Raw genomic sequence first — 20,808 nt, forward strand, 5'->3', positions numbered from 1 at the left:
GAGGGCGTTGAACCCACTACCACAGCTTTTTGCATCACAAATGTATGATTGATTTGATTGATTGAAGTGTCATGCTGCCCATATGGGCTTACAGGACACTGTTACTGTTCATCATTTCAACAAACAATGATCAAACATAAAACCAACAGAAACACCCCAAAATACATACAGTGAAGTTGTACAGCATGAAAACCACAGCCTGAACCTACTTAAAGAGCTGTGCTTGCCTTCTATTCCAGGCCATAGAAATAAAGTTAGCAGTCTTAAATACCTCAGTCTTAAACAACCACTCCAACTTCTGGCCATCATCTGCCCAGAAGAGCTCAGGTTTTTGCTTTTGCATTTCATCAAATAAGGAAATCCTCAAATCATCATAATATAGAGCACAATAAAACTTGAAATGAAACTCATTTGCAACATCCTTTAGATCAGAGACATTGCATCTCCTGTTCTCTTCTGGTATAGCTGTGAACCGCCCTACTTCAATGGCAAGAGGCAGGATACCAACTCTCAGCTGAGCACATAAAGACCTCTGGTTTCTGCTTAGAAAGGAAGTGACATAGAGCTCAGGAGCAAAACGCTGCTTCATCTGAACATATGATCTAAACTTAGGTTTAGATCATATGTCGTTTGCCCATTCCTCTCTGTAATTAAGAGATAACTTTTGTTTCAACATATTAACGTATGTGTAATGTATGTGTGATTACCATAGCAACGGGTTGAGATTTAATTTGGGGTGTGTCTACAAACTCTGCATGTGCTTTGCATGTGTGTGCGAGTAATCCCCAAGTCTAACCTGTGGCCTTGGCTCTTTGAGTTACCCTTCTGTCTGCTGCACAGTCAATGCTTTTATATGTGGCCTACAAGTAGGCCTTGAGCTAAACCCCCACCCCACCCTACCTCATTGTACACAGCCTACCAAGCAATATTCTCCTCTCATCTCCCTTTTCTTTAACCCCACTGGTTATATTGTCTCTAAAGTGTAGCCCCTAAGCCATTATCTCTCTCTCTCTTTCTCTCTCTCTCTCTCTCTCTCTCTCTCTCTCTCTCTCTCTCTCTGTCCATTCATTCTTCTCTGCATTTCTTTGTCCCATTCTGTCCATCTTTACTATAAACTACCATCTCTGTCTATCTCTCTCCATCTCTATCGCTCTCTATCGGCCATCCTTCCTCTTTATCTTTTCATAGCAGACATTAAACAATGCAGCAAGGGCTAGGACCACTGCCAGTGAGAATATCACTCAGTACGGATGAAATGGAGCAGAACAAAACTGGGTAAACTGTTGCACAGTTTGCTAGGAAGGGCCAGCTCCCACTCGACACTCCTCCAGTAATGACTTTGACCATGCACATCACACCCAGGACCAGTGTGCTGTGTGTGGGACATAGAGAGCCACTTCCTGCCTTTCTCTGTGTACCAGCATCTGAAAAAATATGAATGGTGGTGAATGGCGAGTTTGAATTGTGCCACGGGGACGTACACATGTAAATGTTGTCCATTTAAAAGATAACTATGCATTTATTTAGTTTTGTCAATCGACTACATCCCTCGTGTCGCACAATATACATCACGCCATCAACAACATGGACTGGCGCGAGAGACGTCACTTATGCGACTGGTTGTGCGCCGTCTTTCTGATTGATAACTTATGGTGCCACAGTTTTACCACAAAGTGCGACTTTCTTGACTTGCAATGCAAAGTTATATTTTACATTGACAAACATGACACGTCTACCCCGTGGCACAATTCAAACAGGACCACATTTTTTTTGTCTCTTGCCGTTCACCACCATTCATATTTTTCCCAGACACTGGTACACAGAGAAAGGCAGGAAGTGACGTTCACTTTGGCTCTCTATGGGGACATGTTGTGACGTCTGCTGGAGTCCCACTGGAACACATCACGCTGGGGCTGTGTGTACAGTGTGAGTGAGTCTAGTGTAAGTGACAGTTCCTTAAAGCTTGCCTCTTTTTCTGGATGGTGTGAATGGGTATGAATGTGAACTGTGCTTAGTGTGGCTGTGGACAGAGGAGAAACTCTTTGTTCAGTGTTGGGCATCATATTTCATGCCATTCAATTCACTCTTTTGCAGCTGCACTCTCTCTCTCTCTCTATCTCACTCTCTCTCTGTGTCTCACTCCCCTCCTCTCTCCTGGACGCAGCTCAGTTTGGTGGTTCACCTGTTGAATGTGTCGAACAGACAGGGAATGTTCTAGACAGGTGCTTCCCCTCTCGCCTCAAGTGCTAACACAGCGCCGCCTACTGGTTGACAATGTCGCTTTAGAATGTCCTTGTCTGCTACAGTTCCCATGATGCAGTGCTGCCAATGAAAGTCAAACACTGTGGCGTGTGGCTGCATTTGGGGGTTAAAAAAGTTTTTTTCAAGGGATTTTTCCAACACTATGTGTCTTTTTGATGTCATTTTTGTAACAAAATAGTGCTATTATAAAGCTGCATTCTAAAAATATATACCTTTGTGTGGATCCATCAATATATCATTGTCAAACTAAAATTGGAATAATTACTGTAAAGAAATGAGGGCATGTCAAGATGATTGGTACTACCAGTGCTATTGCTGGAGGTGGCATTTCTCAAAGTTAAGACCACATTTACCATAAACCCTGTTACTTCCTGTTTCAAAGAGGATGTTGTGAGAAACTCAGAACTGTTACCTCTACGCTGAAAGAACAGCAGCCTGGATTGTGCTAAAAAGCTATATATATATATATATATATATATATATATATATATATATATAATATAATTTATGCCGCAATACAACAGATTTCCTGTGAAATCTGTGATGTACAAGTAAAATGAAGTGTAGAGGGCAGGCTGGGTATTTGTCAGGTAATTATATTATTGTCAATATTAATCTGGTACTGGAAATAGTTGATGTTAAAATGCTACATGTATGTACGTAGCACCTTTTAAAATAAGGTATATTACCAAGCCGAGAGGTCAAGGGAAAGATATATTACAATGATAATATGTTTCTTCTCTCTAGAACTATACTGTTGTTCCAATGGTGATTGATAGTTTAAAGATGTCTGTGATTTTCACGCTTCTCCTTTTGAATGGCAGCAAGTTTGTTAGAGGGTGCGTGTGGGTGTGCGCGCGCGCATGTGTGTGTCTGCATGCGTGCGCGTGTGCATGTGTGAGAGAAAGACAGAGGCAGAGAAGAAAGAGAGAGAGTCGTTATGAGGGAAACTGTGAAATCCTGTGGATGTGGTGTGACTAATGAAGAAGGCAGTGAAAGTAAAGCTTGCTGACATGAAACTGCCCTCTTTTATTGATACCGGGCACTAAAGCAGAACCAGAACCAGATCATAATAACTGGGTCTGTTCTCTCTCACAACAGCCTTCAGGCATGGACAAAATGTTCAAGTCGACATCTTACTCCATAACCTATTCTACTTCAAAGGGCTTTGAGGATAAATTGTATGGATACCATGAGCATGTCATTTAGTTTGATTCGGTGTGTGTTTTGTGAAAGCATCACAGTGATGACACTTGTACATAGCATGTGGTTATGGGCAAGTTGGTCTATGTGGGCAGATGGGACAGAGATGAGTGTGTGAATTTCTTCCTGCCTCTCGTAATTACACACTGACTGAACAGATGGAAATATCCTCTGGATCTGTGTATGTGTTTGTATGAGCATGAAGTGTGCTTTGAGGCATTTGCTATACGTGTACACAAACTCAGAAAGGTCTTGGAGTGTACAAACATGTCTTTATTTATGGCTTGTTGATTCTCACTTCCTGTGTCTGTGACTGACCTGCGGCTCTCCTGGGGGCCCCTCGTCTGCACGCTGACCCATCTGCCGCTCTCTCACTGCGGGGAGCCAGCCTACTTTAGTCCCATGCTCCATCTGAGGCCCTGAGTGGGAATGAAAGACCCCCCTCTGAGCTGTACATATCACAAATCACAAAACACAAATCACATCAGGATGAATTGACCGGATCCCCAGTGGGCCCACTGCAAATATAGCTGCTGTAGCACAGCAGCTATATAGCTCATGTCCTGACTGAATATCCTGACTGAATTTGGCTGCTGTGTGCCGCCCATACAGAAAGCTAATATAGCTGCTCTGTAGCACATAGCTCATGTCCTGACTGAATTTGGCTGCTCTGTGCCGCCCGTACAGAAAGCTAATATAGCTGCTCTGTAGCACATAGCTCATGTCCTGACTGAATTTGGCTGCCCTGTGCCGCCCGTACAGAAAGCTAATATAGCTGCTCTGTAGCACATAGCACATGTCCTGACTGAATATGGCTGCCCTGTGCCGCCCGTACAGAAAGCTAATATAGCTGCTGTAGCACATAGCTCATGTCCTGACTGAATTTGGCTGCTGTGTGCCGCCCGTACAGAAAGCTAATATAGCTGCTGTAGCACATAGCACATGTCCTGACTGAATTTGGCTGCTCTGTGCCGCCCGTACAGAAAGCTAATATAGCTGCTGTAGCACATAGCTCATGTCCTGACTGAATTTGGCTGCTGTGTGCCGCCCGTACAGAAAGCTAATATAGCTGCTGTAGCACATAGCTCATGTCCTGACTGAATTTGGCTGCTGTGTGCCACCCGTAAAGAAAGCTAATATAGCTGCTGTAGCACATAGCTCATGTCCTGACTGAATTTGGCTGCCCTGTGCCGCCCGTAAAGAAAGCTAATATAGCTGCTGTAGCACATAGCTCATGTCCTGACTGAATTTGGCTGCTCTGTGCCGCCCGTACAGAAAGCTAATATAGCTGCTGTAGCACATAGCTCATGTCCTGACTGAATTTGGCTGCTCTGTGCCGCCCGTACAGAAAGCTAATATAGCTGCTGTAGCACATAGCACATGTCCTGACTGAATTTGGCTGCCCTGTGCCGCCCGTACAGAAAGCTAATATAGCTGCTGTAGCACATAGCTCATGTCCTGACTGAATTTGGCTGCCCTGTGCCGCCCGTACAGAAAGCTAATATAGCTGCTGTAGCACATAGCTCATGTCCTGACTGAATTTGGCTGCTGTGTGCCACCCGTAAAGAAAGCTAATATAGCTGCTGTAGCACATAGCTCATGTCCTGACTGAATTTGGCTGCCCTGTGCCGCCCGTAAAGAAAGCTAATATAGCTGCTGTAGCACATAGCTCATGTCCTGACTGAATTTGGCTGCTCTGTGCCGCCCGTACAGAAAGCTAATATAGCTGCTGTAGCACATAGCTCATGTCCTGACTGAATTTGGCTGCTGTGTGCCGCCCATACAGAAAGCTAATATAGCTGCTGTAGCACATAGCTCATGTCCTGACTGAATTTGGCTGCTGTGTGCCGCCCGTACAGAAAGCTAATATAGCTGCTGTAGCACATAGCTCATGTCCTGACTGAATTTGGCTGCCGTATGCCGCCCGTACAGAAAGCTAATCTTGGGAAAATAGGGTTATTGCTGAGGTTTGACATTGTTGTTTTTGAGGAATGCTTTTAGATGGCTATGTGAGTCGACAGACCTTTTCTTTTTTCCCCGTTCTGCAATGCAAAATTTAGTAATTTAGTCATTTAGTCTAGTTTTGAGCATATTAAAACTTCATTGGAAACAATGAAACCAGAGAAATTATTTGCCTGAATCGCCACAGTTTGTTTCACTTAAAAAAGGAAACAAGGTATTAAGAATTAAATACTACTTCAAATGACACAAACACAGACTTTCTTTGCAGTTTGTGGACCTGAACCTCAAAGTAAATTAGTGATTTGAGGTGTTTGATTTCCTGTCTGGCTGCGATATTCTTATTTGCGTCATTAGACTAACTACTATTGACTAGATTTGATTCTGGTAGAGGGTGGGTGGGTTCCTTCCCCATTAAGAAACCAGGTGACTTTGATCAGTCTTCATGACAATGGAACATTGCCTTGCACTCATCTAGATCTATTTTTGGACTGGTTTTCAAAATCAGAATCATTTAAGCAGCTCAGCACATTTGAGGCAAGTTACTAAGCTGTTCTAGAAACAGATGAGTGGTTTTCAAAGTGCAGTCTGGGGATCCAACTCAAGATGATCCTGAAAAAATGATGATTCTGCTTTGATTCCCACTGATACCACCTATGCTAAAACTGTATCCACTATTGTTAGTGTTAAAGGAACACTCCACCCATTTTCAACCAGCTTTGTATCATTAGAACATCAGTAGTATATCAGAAAACTGTAAACGGTTTTGAAGTCTGTCATTTAATTTGACAGTTGTTGAGTGTTAAAGTGTGGACCAGTGACATCACTGGTCCACACTAACTCAAATGAATAACTCATTAACTCAAATCAACTCTCAAACTGTAAATGATTTTGAAGTCATTCATCTAGTTTGACAGTTATTGAGAGTTGATTTGAGTTAATGAGTTATTCATTTGAGTTAGTGTGGACCAGTGATGTCACCGGTCCACACTTTAACACTCAATAACTGTCAAATTAAATGACAGACTTCAAAACAGTTTACAGTTTCCTGATATACTACTGATGTTCTAATGATACAAAGCTGGTTGAAAATGGGCAGAGTGTTCCTTTAAGCATATCTAAGGCATTTCATATGCTAGTACTATAGATCAAAACTGTCACTCTTCTGTTGTTATTTCTAGAGCCCTACCGATACTGGATTTTTGAGGCTGATGCCGATACAGATACTAGGGAGTAAAGAAATTCCAATATCGATATATCGGCCGATATTCTTATTGTATATATACATTATATATTTATTTTTTGCAATGATCCGTCAAATATCAAACACTTGACAAAGATATGACTTGACATTACTTGAGATATGTAATGTAGGCAGGATATTTTACAGCTTATCAATAAACTTTATTGTCCAAAATTATATCAATGCAATGAAACTGTAAACTTCATTGGGAATTTTAAGTATAAATAACTAGAAATACAAAAACATAAATAGAACAAATACAAAATATAACTTGAGTTAAGGAAAAAAATCAAATATACACAACATGCTGTCTATAACTTAAAAAATGCAAAATAAAAAAATATCTGCAATATCGGCCAACATATCTGCCGATACCGATATATCAGTTATCGGCAAATATCGGCTGATAATATCAGTGGACCGATATATCGGTCGGGCTCTAGTTATTTCTGTTATTGCTATTATTTAACTTTTCTAGAAAGTAGTATGTTTAAACACTTAAAGGAAGGCAACATGGAGGGAAGGTAAACAGACACTGTTCATTTGCATAATTATACCACCGACATTGTAATGATACAAAACTGGTTGAATATTATCGGCAAATTAGCCCTTTAATGTTCTGTGATAAATCACATCTAAGAATGGATACATTTCTCAGGTGAGGTTATTATGAGGTTACATTATCAGCCACACATACCTCTATTTGGATTTTTGGCTAAATACCAGTTTTCTCCTGCAAAAACCTGCAAGAATAAATGACCACAGTAGACCCACCCTACTACTCTTAATGAATAGACAACCATGTGTTGGAGGGCTGGTATAGGAATGTAGTGGCCATTCTAGTGAGGTGTAGATGCTCTCCCATAGGAGGCTAATGCTACTGAAGAACATTGCTGTGCACTGTTCTGGCCAGTGAAGACATGCCAAGTGTGGCTCTGGCACAAATGGTGCTCAGAGCGCAGAAGAGGACAGTATTACGATTATCTCCTCTCCACAATGCCTTCTCTGCAGCCGCCCTGGGGATGGCATGGAATTACAATGAGAAAGCAGGAATGCGTCATTTACACAAACGTACCAGTTCAGACACACACACATACACAACACACACATACACAACACACACACACACACCCCGCTAGAGACAGTAATGTGGGAGAAGGAGGTGGTGGTGGCAGTGTGCTTGCAGACTGACGTGCAGCTGTTAAGAAGATGCCCTGCATGCTGAGGCAGCCTTCCCTGCTCTCAGCCTGGCTGCACGATTAATCCCACTAAGTAGCTTTGCTTGCTTTTGGGTCAAAAAGCCATTTGCAAAATGCAAAGTATTACATGTAGTGATTGCTAGCGACCAATGTTTTTTGTTTTTAACATATATTTTAGAGTTTGACACTAGTGCTCTCTAATGTTTTTAACATATATTTTAGAGTTCGACACTAGGGCTCTCCAATGTTTTTATTTTTTTATTTTAGAGTTTGACACTAGTGCTCTAATGTTTTTACAGAGATTTTAGAGTTTGACACTAGTGCTCTAATGTTTTTACAGAGATTTTAGAGTTTGACACTAGTGCTCTCTAGTGTTTTTTTGCAGAGATTTTAGAGTTTGACACTAGTGCTCTCTAATGTTTTTACAGAGATTTTAGAGTTTTGACACTAGTGCTCTCTAATGTTTTTACAGAGATTTTAGAGCTTGACACTAGTGCTCTCTAATGTTTTTACAGAGATTTTAGAGCTTGACACTAGTGCTCTCTAATGTTTTTTTGCAGAGATTTTAGAGCTTGACACTAGTGCTCTCTAATGTTTTTACAGAGATTTTAGAGCTTGACACTAGTGCTCTCTAGTGTTTTTTTGCAGAGATTTTAGAGCTTGACACTAGTGCTCTCTAATGTTTTTACAGAGATTTTAGAGCTTGACACTAGTGCTCTCTAGTGTTTGTTTGCAGAGATTTTAGAGTTTGACACTAGTGCTCTCTAATGTTTTTACAGAGATTTTAGAGTTTTGACACTAGTGCTCTCTAATGTTTTTACAGAGATTTTAGAGCTTGACACTAGTGCTCTCTAATGTTTTTACAGAGATTTTAGAGATTGACACTAGTGCTCTCTAGTGTTTTTTTGCAGAGATTTTAGAGCTTGACACTAGTGCTCTCTAATGTTTTTACAGAGATTTTAGAGCTTGACACTAGTGCTCTCTAGTGTTTGTTTGCAGAGATTTTAGAGTTTGACACTAGTGCTCTCTAATGTTTTTACAGAGATTTTAGAGTTTTGACACTAGTGCTCTCTAATGTTTTTAGAGATTTTAGAGCTTGACACTAGTGCTCTCTAATGTTTTTACAGAGATTTTAGAGCTTGACACTCGTGCTCTCTAATGTTTTTACAGAGATTTTAGAGTTTGACACTAGTGCTCTAATGTTTTTACAGAGATTTTAGAGTTTGACACTAGTGCTCTAATATTTTTACAGAGATTTTAGAGTTTGACACTAGTGCTCTCTAGTGTTTTTTACAGAGATTTTAGAGTTTGACACTAGTGCTCTCTAATGTTTTTACAGAGATTTTAGAGTTTTGACACTAGTGCTCTCTAATGTTTTTACAGAGATTTTAGAGTTTGACACTACTGCTCTCTAATGTTTTTAGAGATTTTAGAGCTTGACACTAGTGCTCTAATGTTTTTACAGAGATTTTAGAGCTTGACACTAGTGCTCTAATGTTTTTACAGATTTTAGAGCTTGACACTAGTGCTCTCTAATGTTTTTACAGAGATTTTAGAGTTTTGACACTAGTGCTCTCTAATGTTTTTACAGAGATTTTAGAGCTTGACACTAGTGCTCTCTAATGTTTTTTACAGAGATTTTAGAGTTTGACACTAGTGCTCTCTAGTGTTTTTACAGATATGTTAGTTTGACACTAGTGCTCTCTAGTGTTTTTTACAGAGATTTTAGAGTTTGACACTAGTGGTCTCTAATGTTTTTACAGAGATTTTAGAGTTTTGACACTAGTGCTCTCTAATGTTTTTACAGAGATTTTAGAGTTTGACACTAGTGCTCTCTAATGTTTTTACAGAGATTTTAGAGCTTGACACTAGTGCTCTAATGTTTTTACAGAGATTTTAGAGCTTGACACTAGTGCTCTCTAATGTTTTTTACAGAGATTTTAGAGTTTGACACTAGTGCTCTCTAATGTTTTTTACAGATATTTTAGAGCTTGACACTAGTGCTCTCTAATGTTTTTACAGAGATTTTAGAGCTTGACACTAGTGCTCTCTAATGTTTTTTTACAGAGATTTTAGAGTTTGACACTAGTGCTCTAATGTTTTTACAGAGATTTTAGAGTTTGACACTAGTGCGCTCTAGTGTTTTTACAGAGATTTTAGAGTTTGACACTAGTGCTCTCTAGTGTTTTTTACAGAGATTTTAGAGTTTGACACTAGTGCTCTCTGATGTTTTTACAGAGATTTTAGAGTTTTGACACTAGTGCTCTCTAATGTTTTTACAGAGATTTTAGAGTTTGACACTAGTGCTCTCTAATGTTTTTACAGAGATTTTAGACTTTTGACACTAGTGCTCTCTAATGTTTTTACAGAGATTTTAGAGTTTTGACACTAGTGCTCTCTAATGTTTTTACAGAGATTTTACAGTTTGACACTAGTGCTCTCTAATGTTTTTACAGAGATTTTAGAGCTTGACACTAGTGCTCTCTAATGTTTTTACAGAGATTTTATAGTTTGACACTAGTGATCTCGAAAAGTGAGTGGATTTTTGTTGTCTTGTATTAAATACTCCTTGGCAATAGAGATAAGATGATGGCTTTGCTGCATCCTGGCCCACAGACTCCCACAGACCACTGTTGTCCTCTCTGTTCTCCCTGTGTGCCCACAGACTCCCACAGACCACTGTTGTCCTCTGTGCTCCCTGTGTGCCCACAGACCACTGTTGTCCTCTGTTCTCCCTGTGTGCCCACAGACTCCCACAGACCACTGTTGTCCTCTGTTCTCCCTGTGTGCCCACAGACCACTGTTGTCCTCTGTGCTCCCTGTGTGCCCACAGACTCCCACAGACCACTGTTGTCCTCTGTTCTCCCTGTGTGCCCACAGACTCCCACAGACCACTGCTGTCCTCTGTTCTCCCTGTGTGCCCACAGACTCCCACAGACCACTGCTGTCCTCTGTTCTCCCTGTGTGCCCACTGACTCCTACAGATCACTGCTGTCCTCTGTTCTCCCTGTGTGCCCACAGACTCCCACAGACCACTGTTGTCCTCTGTTCTCCCTGTGTGCCCACAGACCACTGCTGTCCTCTGTTCTCCCTGTGTGCCCACTGACTCCTACAGATCACTGCTGTCCTCTGTTCTCCCTGTGTGCCCACAGACTCCCACAGACCACTGTTGTCCTCTGTTCTCCCTGTGTGCCCACAGACTCCCACAGACCACTGTTGTCCTCTGTTCTCCCTGTGCCCACAGACTCCCACAGACCACTGTTGTCCTCTGTTCTCCCTGTGTGCCCACAGACTCCCACAGACCACTGCTGTCCTCTGTTCTCCCTGTGTGCCCACTGACTCCTACAGATCACTGCTGTCCTCTCTGTTCTCCCTGTATGCCCACTGACTCCTACAGACCACTGATGTCCTCTCTGTTCTCCCACAGACTCCCACACTCCTATCTGTTCTCCCTGTGTGCCCACAGACCACTGCTGTCCTATCTGTTCTCCCTGTGTGCCTTATTTCTTCTCAGACCCGCACAATCCTCTTATTGTGGGCAGCAGAGGGATGCTATGTAGCTAGCTGTGCCTTGGGCTTTGTACCAGTTAGGCCTCAGTGTTGCTCTGTCTTTGGTCGTCTGTTGAAGGCTCCTCTTGTCTACTGTCTTCCTCCAGGGACAGGGACACATTATTGGAGCCTCCTCGGCCCTCCTGTCCATGTTCTGACCCCACTAGCAGCACTGCAGCCAAGACCACTGTCTTTTGTTCTGTGCTGTCAGTCATCCTTGTTCCACTTGAGAGATGGGGATGGGAAGGAGCAGAGCGATTGAACAAACAAAGTGTATTGTCCCTGCTCAGAAGTCTTTAGGTTAAGAGGTTCACAACATGCAACACCCCATCTGAAATGTTCCATATCACTTTGGAGATGAGATGAAACTGTTTGCATTGAAAATTAATGTGAATAATTAATATGAACTAATTTTAATGTATTTCTCTCTCTCTCTCTCTCTCTCTCTCCCTCCACCTCCTGTCTTTCTCTCTGTAGGTACTGCTTCATTCTGGCGCTGGGCTATCTGAGCTTCTGTCAGATCACACGAGTCTACGTGTTCGACTACGGGATGTACTCTGCAGATTTCACAGGGTAAGCAAATGTCATGGAGCTCCCAATAAGGTTTTGAGTGCTTGAATTCATTTCAAATGGGAGAACTGTCCAGATCTGACTTGGAATGCCAGATGCCTAGCAATAGCTTACCAACTAAAAAAAGAGAAGTCACCAGCGAGAGTCAGAGGAATATAGGGAATTGACTCAACCTGGCTAAGCTTAACAAAAACAAGTGCCTGTGCCGCCGCTCAATTGGGTCCGCAGGAGTACGTCGTTGGAGACTGTAGTTCCTTGTGGTTAGTTCCTACTCCTCCAGACTGTCTGACAATTGAAGCAGACAGCCTGCACACCCAGAAGACAGCCTGCACACCCAGAAGACAGCCTGCACACCCAGAAGACAGCCTGCACACCCAGAAGACCGCCTGCCCACCCAGAAGACAGCCTGCACACCCAGAAGACCGCCTGCACACCCAGAAGACCGCCTGCCCACCCAGAAGACCGCCTGCACACCCAGAAGACCGCCTGCACACCCAGAAGACCGCCTGCACACACAGAAGACCGCCTGCCCACCCAGAAGACAGCCTGCACACCCAGAAGACCGCCTGCACACCCAGAAGACCGCCTGCACACCCAGAAGACCGCCTGCACACACAGAAGACAGCCTGCACACCCAGAAGACAGCCTGCACACCCAGAAGACCGCCTGCCCACCCAGAAGACCGCCTGCACACCCAGAAGACCGCCTGCACACACAGAAGACAGCCTGCACACCCAGAAGACAGCCTGCACACCCAGAAGACCGCCTGCCCACCCAGAAGACAGCCTGCACACCCAGAAGACCGCCTGCCCACCCAGAAGACCGCCTGCACACCCAGAAGACCGCCTGCACACCCAGAAGACCGCCTGCACACACAGAAGACAGCCTGCACACCCAGAAGACAGCCTGCACACACAGAAGACAGCCTGCACACCCAGAAGACCGCCTGCACACACAGAAGACAGCCTGCACACACAGAAGACCGCCTGCACACCCAGAAGACCGCCTGCACACCCAGAAGACCGCCTGCACACCCAGAAGACCGCCTGCACACCCAGAAGACCGCCTGCACACCCAGAAGACCGCCTGCACACACAGAAGACAGCCTGCACACCCAGAAGACAGCCTGCACACCCAGAAGACAGCCTGCACACACAGAAGACAGCCTGCACACCCAGAAGACAGCCTGCACACCCAGAAGACAGCCTGCACACACAGAAGACAGCCTGCACACCCAGAAGACAGCCTGCACACCCAGAAGACAGCCTGCACACCCAGAAGACAGCCTGCACACCCAGAAGACAGCCTGCACACCCAGAAGACAGCCTGCACACACAGAAGACAGCCTGCACACACAGAAGACAGCCTGCACACACAGAAGGGCGGGGGTGGCCAGTTGCTAAGCAACCAATTGCAAACTCATACTGCCCCTGCAAGTGCAGAGATTTCACACTTTTCAACTATCTTCCCCCAACCCTCTATTTTCCTTGAATATATCAAATACTGTGTGTGTTCGTGCGTGTGCGCACGCGTGTGTGTGTGTGTGTGTGTGTGTGTGTGTGTGTGGTCTGGTTGACCCAGATGTAATGCATGCTGCAGGACCAGACAATCCATACTTTTCTCATAATTGTCAATGCAATTTTTGACTAGCTTTATTGACAGACCATTTCTGTCCTATTGCTTACTCTTAACTCTGCAGCTTAAAGGTGCTGTAAGTGATTTTTTTGTTTGTTAAAATAAGTGTTAAATAGCTCTACATTCTGACAGCCATCACTGATATAGTGTTTGGTCAGTAACGTGGGTCTCCCAGTCCCTCCACTCTGCAGTAAACAGAACATAACTTTGTGGAATCCTCTCTCCTGATTGGATGAAAGTTGGATGGTATCCCGGAAAATGTATTTTCTGTATAGTGCAGAGCGGAGGATCCATGTTACTGACCAAACACTCAATATCGGTCATGGCTGTTGGAAAGTAGAGCTATTTAACACTTTATTTTATTTGTTATTTTATTTGTTATTTTAATACCACTTACAGCACCTTTTAATGTTATGCTGCCACCAACATTTTCACGTATAAAGTAATCCAACACTCTGAACTTGTACTTGATGATGCAAGTTTCAGCATGAAGACAAGGTTGCATAATATACAATATATCTTAATGTAGGCTAATGCATGTGAGCACAGACTCCACACACAGTGCTGTTGTATATCTTTATTTGCACTGATGAAAGATGGGTGAATTAGGACAGGAGACGGAGGCCAGGCAGCACAGTGGTTCTCATAGATTGGGGCCCAAAATAATACTGTAGCTGCAGGAAGATTAAAATTGCCTCCCATTATCCTGGAGCAGAGGAAGCTCCCATTGTGTAGTAATTTAACTACTACAACTGCTACAGCTGATACTGATACTGTTGCTATTACTACTGCATGAATTGGCATCCAAGGGCAGTGTTTGCATTTTGCTGCCAAAACCTTTCAAAGTCTCTGCTATGTAAGGTACAGTACAATGAATCATTCATGCAGTAATAATACAATGACCACTTGAATAAATGTAGACTAGCGGGTTACTAGCCTGCAAACATCGTAACTGCTTGAGTAGATTTCACAATATCTGTCCAAAATGAAGTTGTAGTATGTGAGGAAAGAGTTTGATCCCCTCAGGGAACAGGAACACATGGTGTAATATGTTTGATTGTCTCCTGGGCTGGCACTGGCACATGCTCACAGACACTAGCCTTTAGCCTACTATGTGATGAATGTAAACACAAGCACTGGAGTTGTAAAGAGTGAAGTGCCTTTGAGATTCAGGATGTGAACTTGACTCATTTCTCTCTGTTTGGTGTTCTTTATTAGGCCCATGATGGTCATCACACAGAAGATTACCAGCTTGGCGTTTGAAATACACGATGGTAAGGCGAGCGCTGATGTGTGTCGGAGCATGTGGCATGTTTGTGTTGGGGTACGTGTGCAGCCAATGTGCAAAGAGCAGTGGGTATGACAGTGGAAAAGTCATTTCATTTCCCTTTCCGAATTGAGAACAGATCACATGGCTACACCTTCCAGCCAGTAGGGAGTTTTGACAATGGTCTTCCAGTGAACCGGAAAGGGAGGATAAACACACTTGTATTAAAGCAGTGACGAGTTATTTCTCTCCCTCCCTCCCTCCCTCCCTCCCTCTCTCCCTCCCTCCCTCCCTCCCTCCCTCCCTCCTTCCCTCCCTCCCTCCCTCCCTCCTTCCTGTCTTTTCTCCCCCTCCCTGCCTGTACCGGTTTTCCCTTTCCCAGATGATTCAGGAATTTGCACCAGTGACCTTCTGGTCACAAGCTAAGGGAAACCCTGACTAGAATATTAGTTGATTGAGTTTCTTTGCTTGTCAGAACAATTAAAATGTAAAATCTTGACAGTAACTATGGTGAGATATATAGAGACAGATAGATGCACACTGTGGGATGTCATCTCCCATTCTCTGGATATTGGGTGCCAGAATAAGATGCCCACTTTGTTTTCCACTGGCTTACCTGAATATTTCACTGTCTCAGCCTTTAAGCCACTCTTACTACTAGTGAATAGAGTGTTTGATGTGCTGCTAACAGTGTAACCGAAACACCACACCTGCTAATGAACAATAAATAAAGACAGAGACTTGACACCAAGGTTAAAATAAACAAGTGTGATCAAGTGTCTGTGGTGAGGTGGAGATGACTACAGGTTGAGAGGAGGAGAGTCTCTCACAGCGTTTAGCTTCCACTTCCAGAATAAAGCCCAATTTATGCTTCGTCTGCTGACACTTTTGAAACGGTCGCCGACAGAAATGAGGACTTGAGTCGACACTTTCAAGTGTCGGCAAGCAGTGTCTGCTACCTGGTGAAATGTCTAGTGTCGCTGACTACGTCATAGTATCGCGCAAGTCTGATTGGCTATATAGACGGCACGCGCTTCCTTGTTTTGGTTGGGGTCCACCCGCTAGTTTTCGCTCGATTGAAATGAATGAATGTGTCCCCGCTATTTTTATCAGCCTGTCCTTGATGTATGACTTCGTGAAAATCACAAAGAACGTCGTGACCAATTTCCCAGAGAGAGTTGGTGAGTTGTGTGGTTGTGTGCTGTTTATATGCGGCTGCAGCCAAGTACGTTACATCTTGCCTCCGAGGTGGTTTCACTGTGCATTTCGTTCCCTCTGCAGCTGCTTATAGCGTTCGAGTGTCGCGTGACCGTTGTACCGAGGCGAACGTCTTCTGAAGTATAAATGCAACACCATGAGCGACACTTTCTTTTTCGTCTGCGACCATGTGCTGAGCGACACTTTATAATAAGTATAAATTAAGCTTAAGTAGAATCAGTTGTCTTCTACTGTAGCATCTGTGTGTGCATGTGTGCATCCGTCTTGTAGAGTAGTACAGTGTATTAATTTCTGTTCAGGTCGTAGATTCTCCTTCCAACTGTGACTCTTAATGAGAAACTCATTTCTCGCATACAGTGAAATAATTCAGAGGGACAGTTTATGTTCCAGATCTCTAGGATGAGGTAGAGAAGGCACAGTGAACCCCACCTTCATCCATTCACTTGATTAGGAGCAGAGCTTTTACTGCAGCCAGGGCAGCAGCATAGTGCGACTGAACATAGCCTTGCAATGGCCTTGCAAGAGGATCCGTGTGCTCAGCCTAATAGGTGCCTCATGATAGCCTACCCAAGCCAGCCATTCACCAGCCCCAATGAGCTGCATAGCCACAGGCAGCCCATAATAGACGGGGCCTTTTGTGAGACCATGTTCAGTTGAAATGTTATCGTCACCGTTTGTTTGAAAATAAAATTTTCAAGAACATAAAACAGAAAATGGTGAACGGACATTCCTTTTTTGATTATGCCTCTTCAAGTAGCCATACACATAGAATAGATTGGTAATAAGATGCGCAAGATACGACTAGAATAAGAATAGACCATACTAGGGGTGGGGGAAAAAATCGATTCACCTAAGTATCGCGATTTTTAATGTCACGATTTTTTGAATCGATCTTTTATTCCAGAATCGATAATCGCAAAAAAAAAAAAAAAAAAATTTTTTTTTTGGGTGCTTGCAGTCAGGCCACTCACTGAACAGCAGGCCAGGCGCCGCCTACTGGTTTACTAGTGGTTTTATTACTTTATTAGTTAGTCTGAAGTAATAATTACACTTCAGGTTTAAAGTGGGTGCATCTCATTGTAAAATTGGACTTCAAACGGCCCAAATCTGGCTTCAAACGGCCCAAATTGGGCTTCAAATGGCCCAAATTTCACGCGCGTCGGCCCATATCGGCCTGGCCTGCTTGGAATCTAATGCCCGGCCTGAATTATGATCCCAGTCCACCCCTGTTTTTAACTATATCGCCCAGCCCTACTCATGATATATAATATACAGTCTCTAGTGTATGATTCAACTTTTCCCATGTTCTAATCTACCGGTAGTGTAAAAAAGCAAACAAACTGAAAAAATAAAAGAAAAAAATAAACAGAAATCGCAATAAATCGTAATATCGAATCGCAATAATCGTAGAATCGCAATACTTAAGAATCGCAATATAAATCGAATCGGCACCCAAGAATCGTGATAGTATCGAATCGGGAGATAAGTGAATCGCCACAGCCCTAGACCATACCCACACTAACTCTCAATTCCACAACAGCCAAGCAGGACAGTTTCAACAGAGCAGTCAGAAGTGTCTTGCTCAGATCTTGCTCAGATCATCTTATGTTATGATTTGTACCAGTGTTCTGGCTGTAATTCATGATTCATGATAAACGTCCTGCGATGGATGAGATGTTCTAATGAGATTATGTCACAGCCCTCTCTCTCCCATTCCCATCACCTCTTCTTTCCACCCTCGCTCTCCCTTCCTCCCTTCCCTGTCCCTGTCCACACATCCACTCTTGACCCCTGCCCCTGTGTGTTGCTATGGGGATAACCTCTGCTCTGACCCCTGTTGGGTTTGCTTGTCACACACACACACACACACACACACACACACACACACACACACACACACACACACACACACACACACACACACACACACACACACACACACACACACACACACACACACACACACTCACACACACACACACACACCCTGTGACTCTTCTTGTTCCTGAGATCTCAGATTTTTGTGAATTGAATAATAGAAAAATACCAGAACTTAAAAAACAGTGTGTGTTGTTAGCCATGTCCCGGTGTTACCCATGAATGAAACAATGACTGACTTACTTCATGAATGAAACATAATTTATATCAGAAAATGCATTAAGTGTCATTGTAAAGGTGACAAGCATCTCTCTGTGTCTCTCTGTAGGTTTGGCCAAAAGGGAGGAGCAACTGAGTCCCAGCCAGAAATACCTAGCTGTCAGGTATGTGACCCAGGTATGTTTTTACTGCACCAGATGATGGATTCATTTCAAATAAGGGTTCACCTCTGAATGAATACGTTGACACTGTGTTAAACTTGCATCCAAGTTTCTCATGAGCTCAGTCTGAAAGCAACATTTTCTCTTCATTCCAGTAGAAGGTGCATTGTTTTGCGCATAGGCAATCACCCCACGGTCCCCCTCTCACACACTCTCTGGTGCTGTCAAGTAGTTTGGTATCTAGGCAACCACACATTCACCACTCTCATGTGACCTGTATTGTAGGAGGCCCCCACCCCCCCTGTCTTTTTCTGTCCTGCATTTCTACTGCAGAATTTTTCCAAACAATTTCACAGTGCAGCAGCAGTGCAGTGAGCATGTCAAAACTAGGACTTGTACGTTGACATGAAGTTGCCATAGACGACCGCTGGTGATAGTGGGAACACAGATCAACAGAAGGGAGACAGAGCAGAAAACAGGGCTGACATCTTTGCATAATCATGGCAAGGCATTGTGTGGTAAATGTATTGGAGTTGACATGAGTATGAGATAAAACACACTTTGACCATTTCCAAGGCAGTAATGCAACCAAAGAATGGCTTTCAGTTATGCTAGTCACCCTGGGCTTTAGTTGGAGGATTTCCATACACAATTTGCTGAGCTGATCATGAGCTGAACCAGCCAGTGCCCTTATAAGGCCTCCTATATGAGGCATCAAACGCTTGCTTTATAAAGCAGAAATGCCTTGGTCACTGTGAGTCAGCCGCAGGGGAGGTGAGGAATTAGCAATCGGAACAAGTACTTCTGTTCAGGCAGTTACTTGGCTACCTCCATCCAGCAGATTACATTTGGCAGGGAAGGCAGAGAGACTGCACACTCTCCAGAGTCACTCCACCAACTCAGCTGCAGTGCTGCCTCCTTACCAAACTGAATTTAAAGCACTCAATCCCTCCCACTATTATGGATGCAGAATTAGACTTCCAGCAGATATGGAATAGATCATTAGCCCATAATAAAACAGAACAAGAAAACAATGTGTTTTTCCTCATTGCAGTCCGCACTCATTTGGCCCACCAGCTTGTGGTGTTGCTAGCAGTTTCCTACATGTGTCTCTCGTCCTTCTGTCTCTGTATCCCTGTGGTATCTCCATTCTAGACTAATATTGCTCTCGTCTCGCACTGTGGTCTCCCAGGCGGATGCCCAGCTTGCTGGAGTACCTGAGCTACAACTGTAACTTCATGGGCATCCTGGCCGGGCCCACCTGCTCCTACAACGACTACATGGCCTTCATCGAGGGCACTGCCTACCAGCCACGCCACCTGGAGAACGCCAACGGCAAGGAGAACGGGAAGTACAAGCAGAGCGAGCCCTCGCCCAAGGTACCACACACCACTGTACAGTTGTTGTATTGTTGTACGTGAGGTAACACAATTCAATCCCATTCACCTCCGTTTCTTTTTCAATTCCATTTTGCTCAATTCAGTTCATTTCAAAAAGACAAAAATTGGGTTTGGAATAAAAGTGCATACAAATGCAAACACCAACACATCACACATCACACACAGACAAATACCAGTTGATAAGACCAGGCAGAATGTCAATACAAATCCCATCTTTATTTCGTCACAGAGGACACACCACACAGGCACACAACGTGCACGGCAGCCAGCACACACATACGCGCACGCGCACGCACACACACACACAGACGCACACACGCACACACACACACACACACGCACACACACACACACGCGCACGCGCGCACACACACACACACACACACACACACAGACACAGACACGCACACACACACACACACACACACATACGCGCACACGCTCACACACACACACACACACACACACACACACACACACACACACACACACACACACGCACACACGCAATTGGAGGCACGGTGAAATTTGTCCTCCGCATTTGACCCATCCTGGCTCGTCCTCCTCCATGGTTCAGGCCAGGAGCAGTGGGCAGCTGCAGTGAAGCGCCCGGGGACCAACTTCTTCCAACTGCCACTGGTCAAACAACGATCTTCTGCATGTTTTTAGTGGGGGATCCATATTGATGTTATATGGAGGAAACCCCAGGGGCACACAGGGAGAACATGCAAACTCCACACTGAAATGCCCTTTCAATGAGATAGCCCACCTGGGTACCAGGCACGGGAGGCATGGGGAGACATACCCCCAGTGCCAACAGCGTTCCAAGCAGGAATCCAACCCAGGACCTTATTGCTGTGAGGCAAGAGTGCAAGGCAAGAACGCTACCACTGCGCCATAGTGCCCCACACACACAATCAATTGATATTGTCCAATTAAAACTAGCAAAATACAAAGTTATTTTCCAAGCATAAGATTTTACACAATTACATATATGAATGTCTAATTGCAGCTAAACAAGCCTGCAGTGGAGAGGTTTGAGTCT

General features: G+C 44.0%; 1 protein-coding gene across 1 annotated transcript in view; it reads left to right on the plus strand.

The window, feature by feature from the left end:
• The window catches only part of mboat2a (membrane bound O-acyltransferase domain containing 2a), a 104,464-nt gene that overhangs the window by 72,071 nt on the left and 11,585 nt on the right, over positions 1-20,808 (plus strand). The window contains exons 4-7 of the mRNA XM_083632396.1: positions 11,893-11,988; positions 14,839-14,894; positions 18,312-18,366; positions 19,556-19,742. Of these exons, the coding sequence (XP_083488522.1) occupies positions 11,893-11,988; positions 14,839-14,894; positions 18,312-18,366; positions 19,556-19,742 (394 nt within the window). The remainder of the gene's footprint in view (positions 1-11,892; positions 11,989-14,838; positions 14,895-18,311; positions 18,367-19,555; positions 19,743-20,808) is intronic.

This window comes from Poromitra crassiceps, assembly GCF_964638095.1.
Source record: "Poromitra crassiceps genome assembly, chromosome: 3".
Taxonomy (NCBI): domain Eukaryota; kingdom Metazoa; phylum Chordata; class Actinopteri; order Beryciformes; family Melamphaidae; genus Poromitra; species Poromitra crassiceps.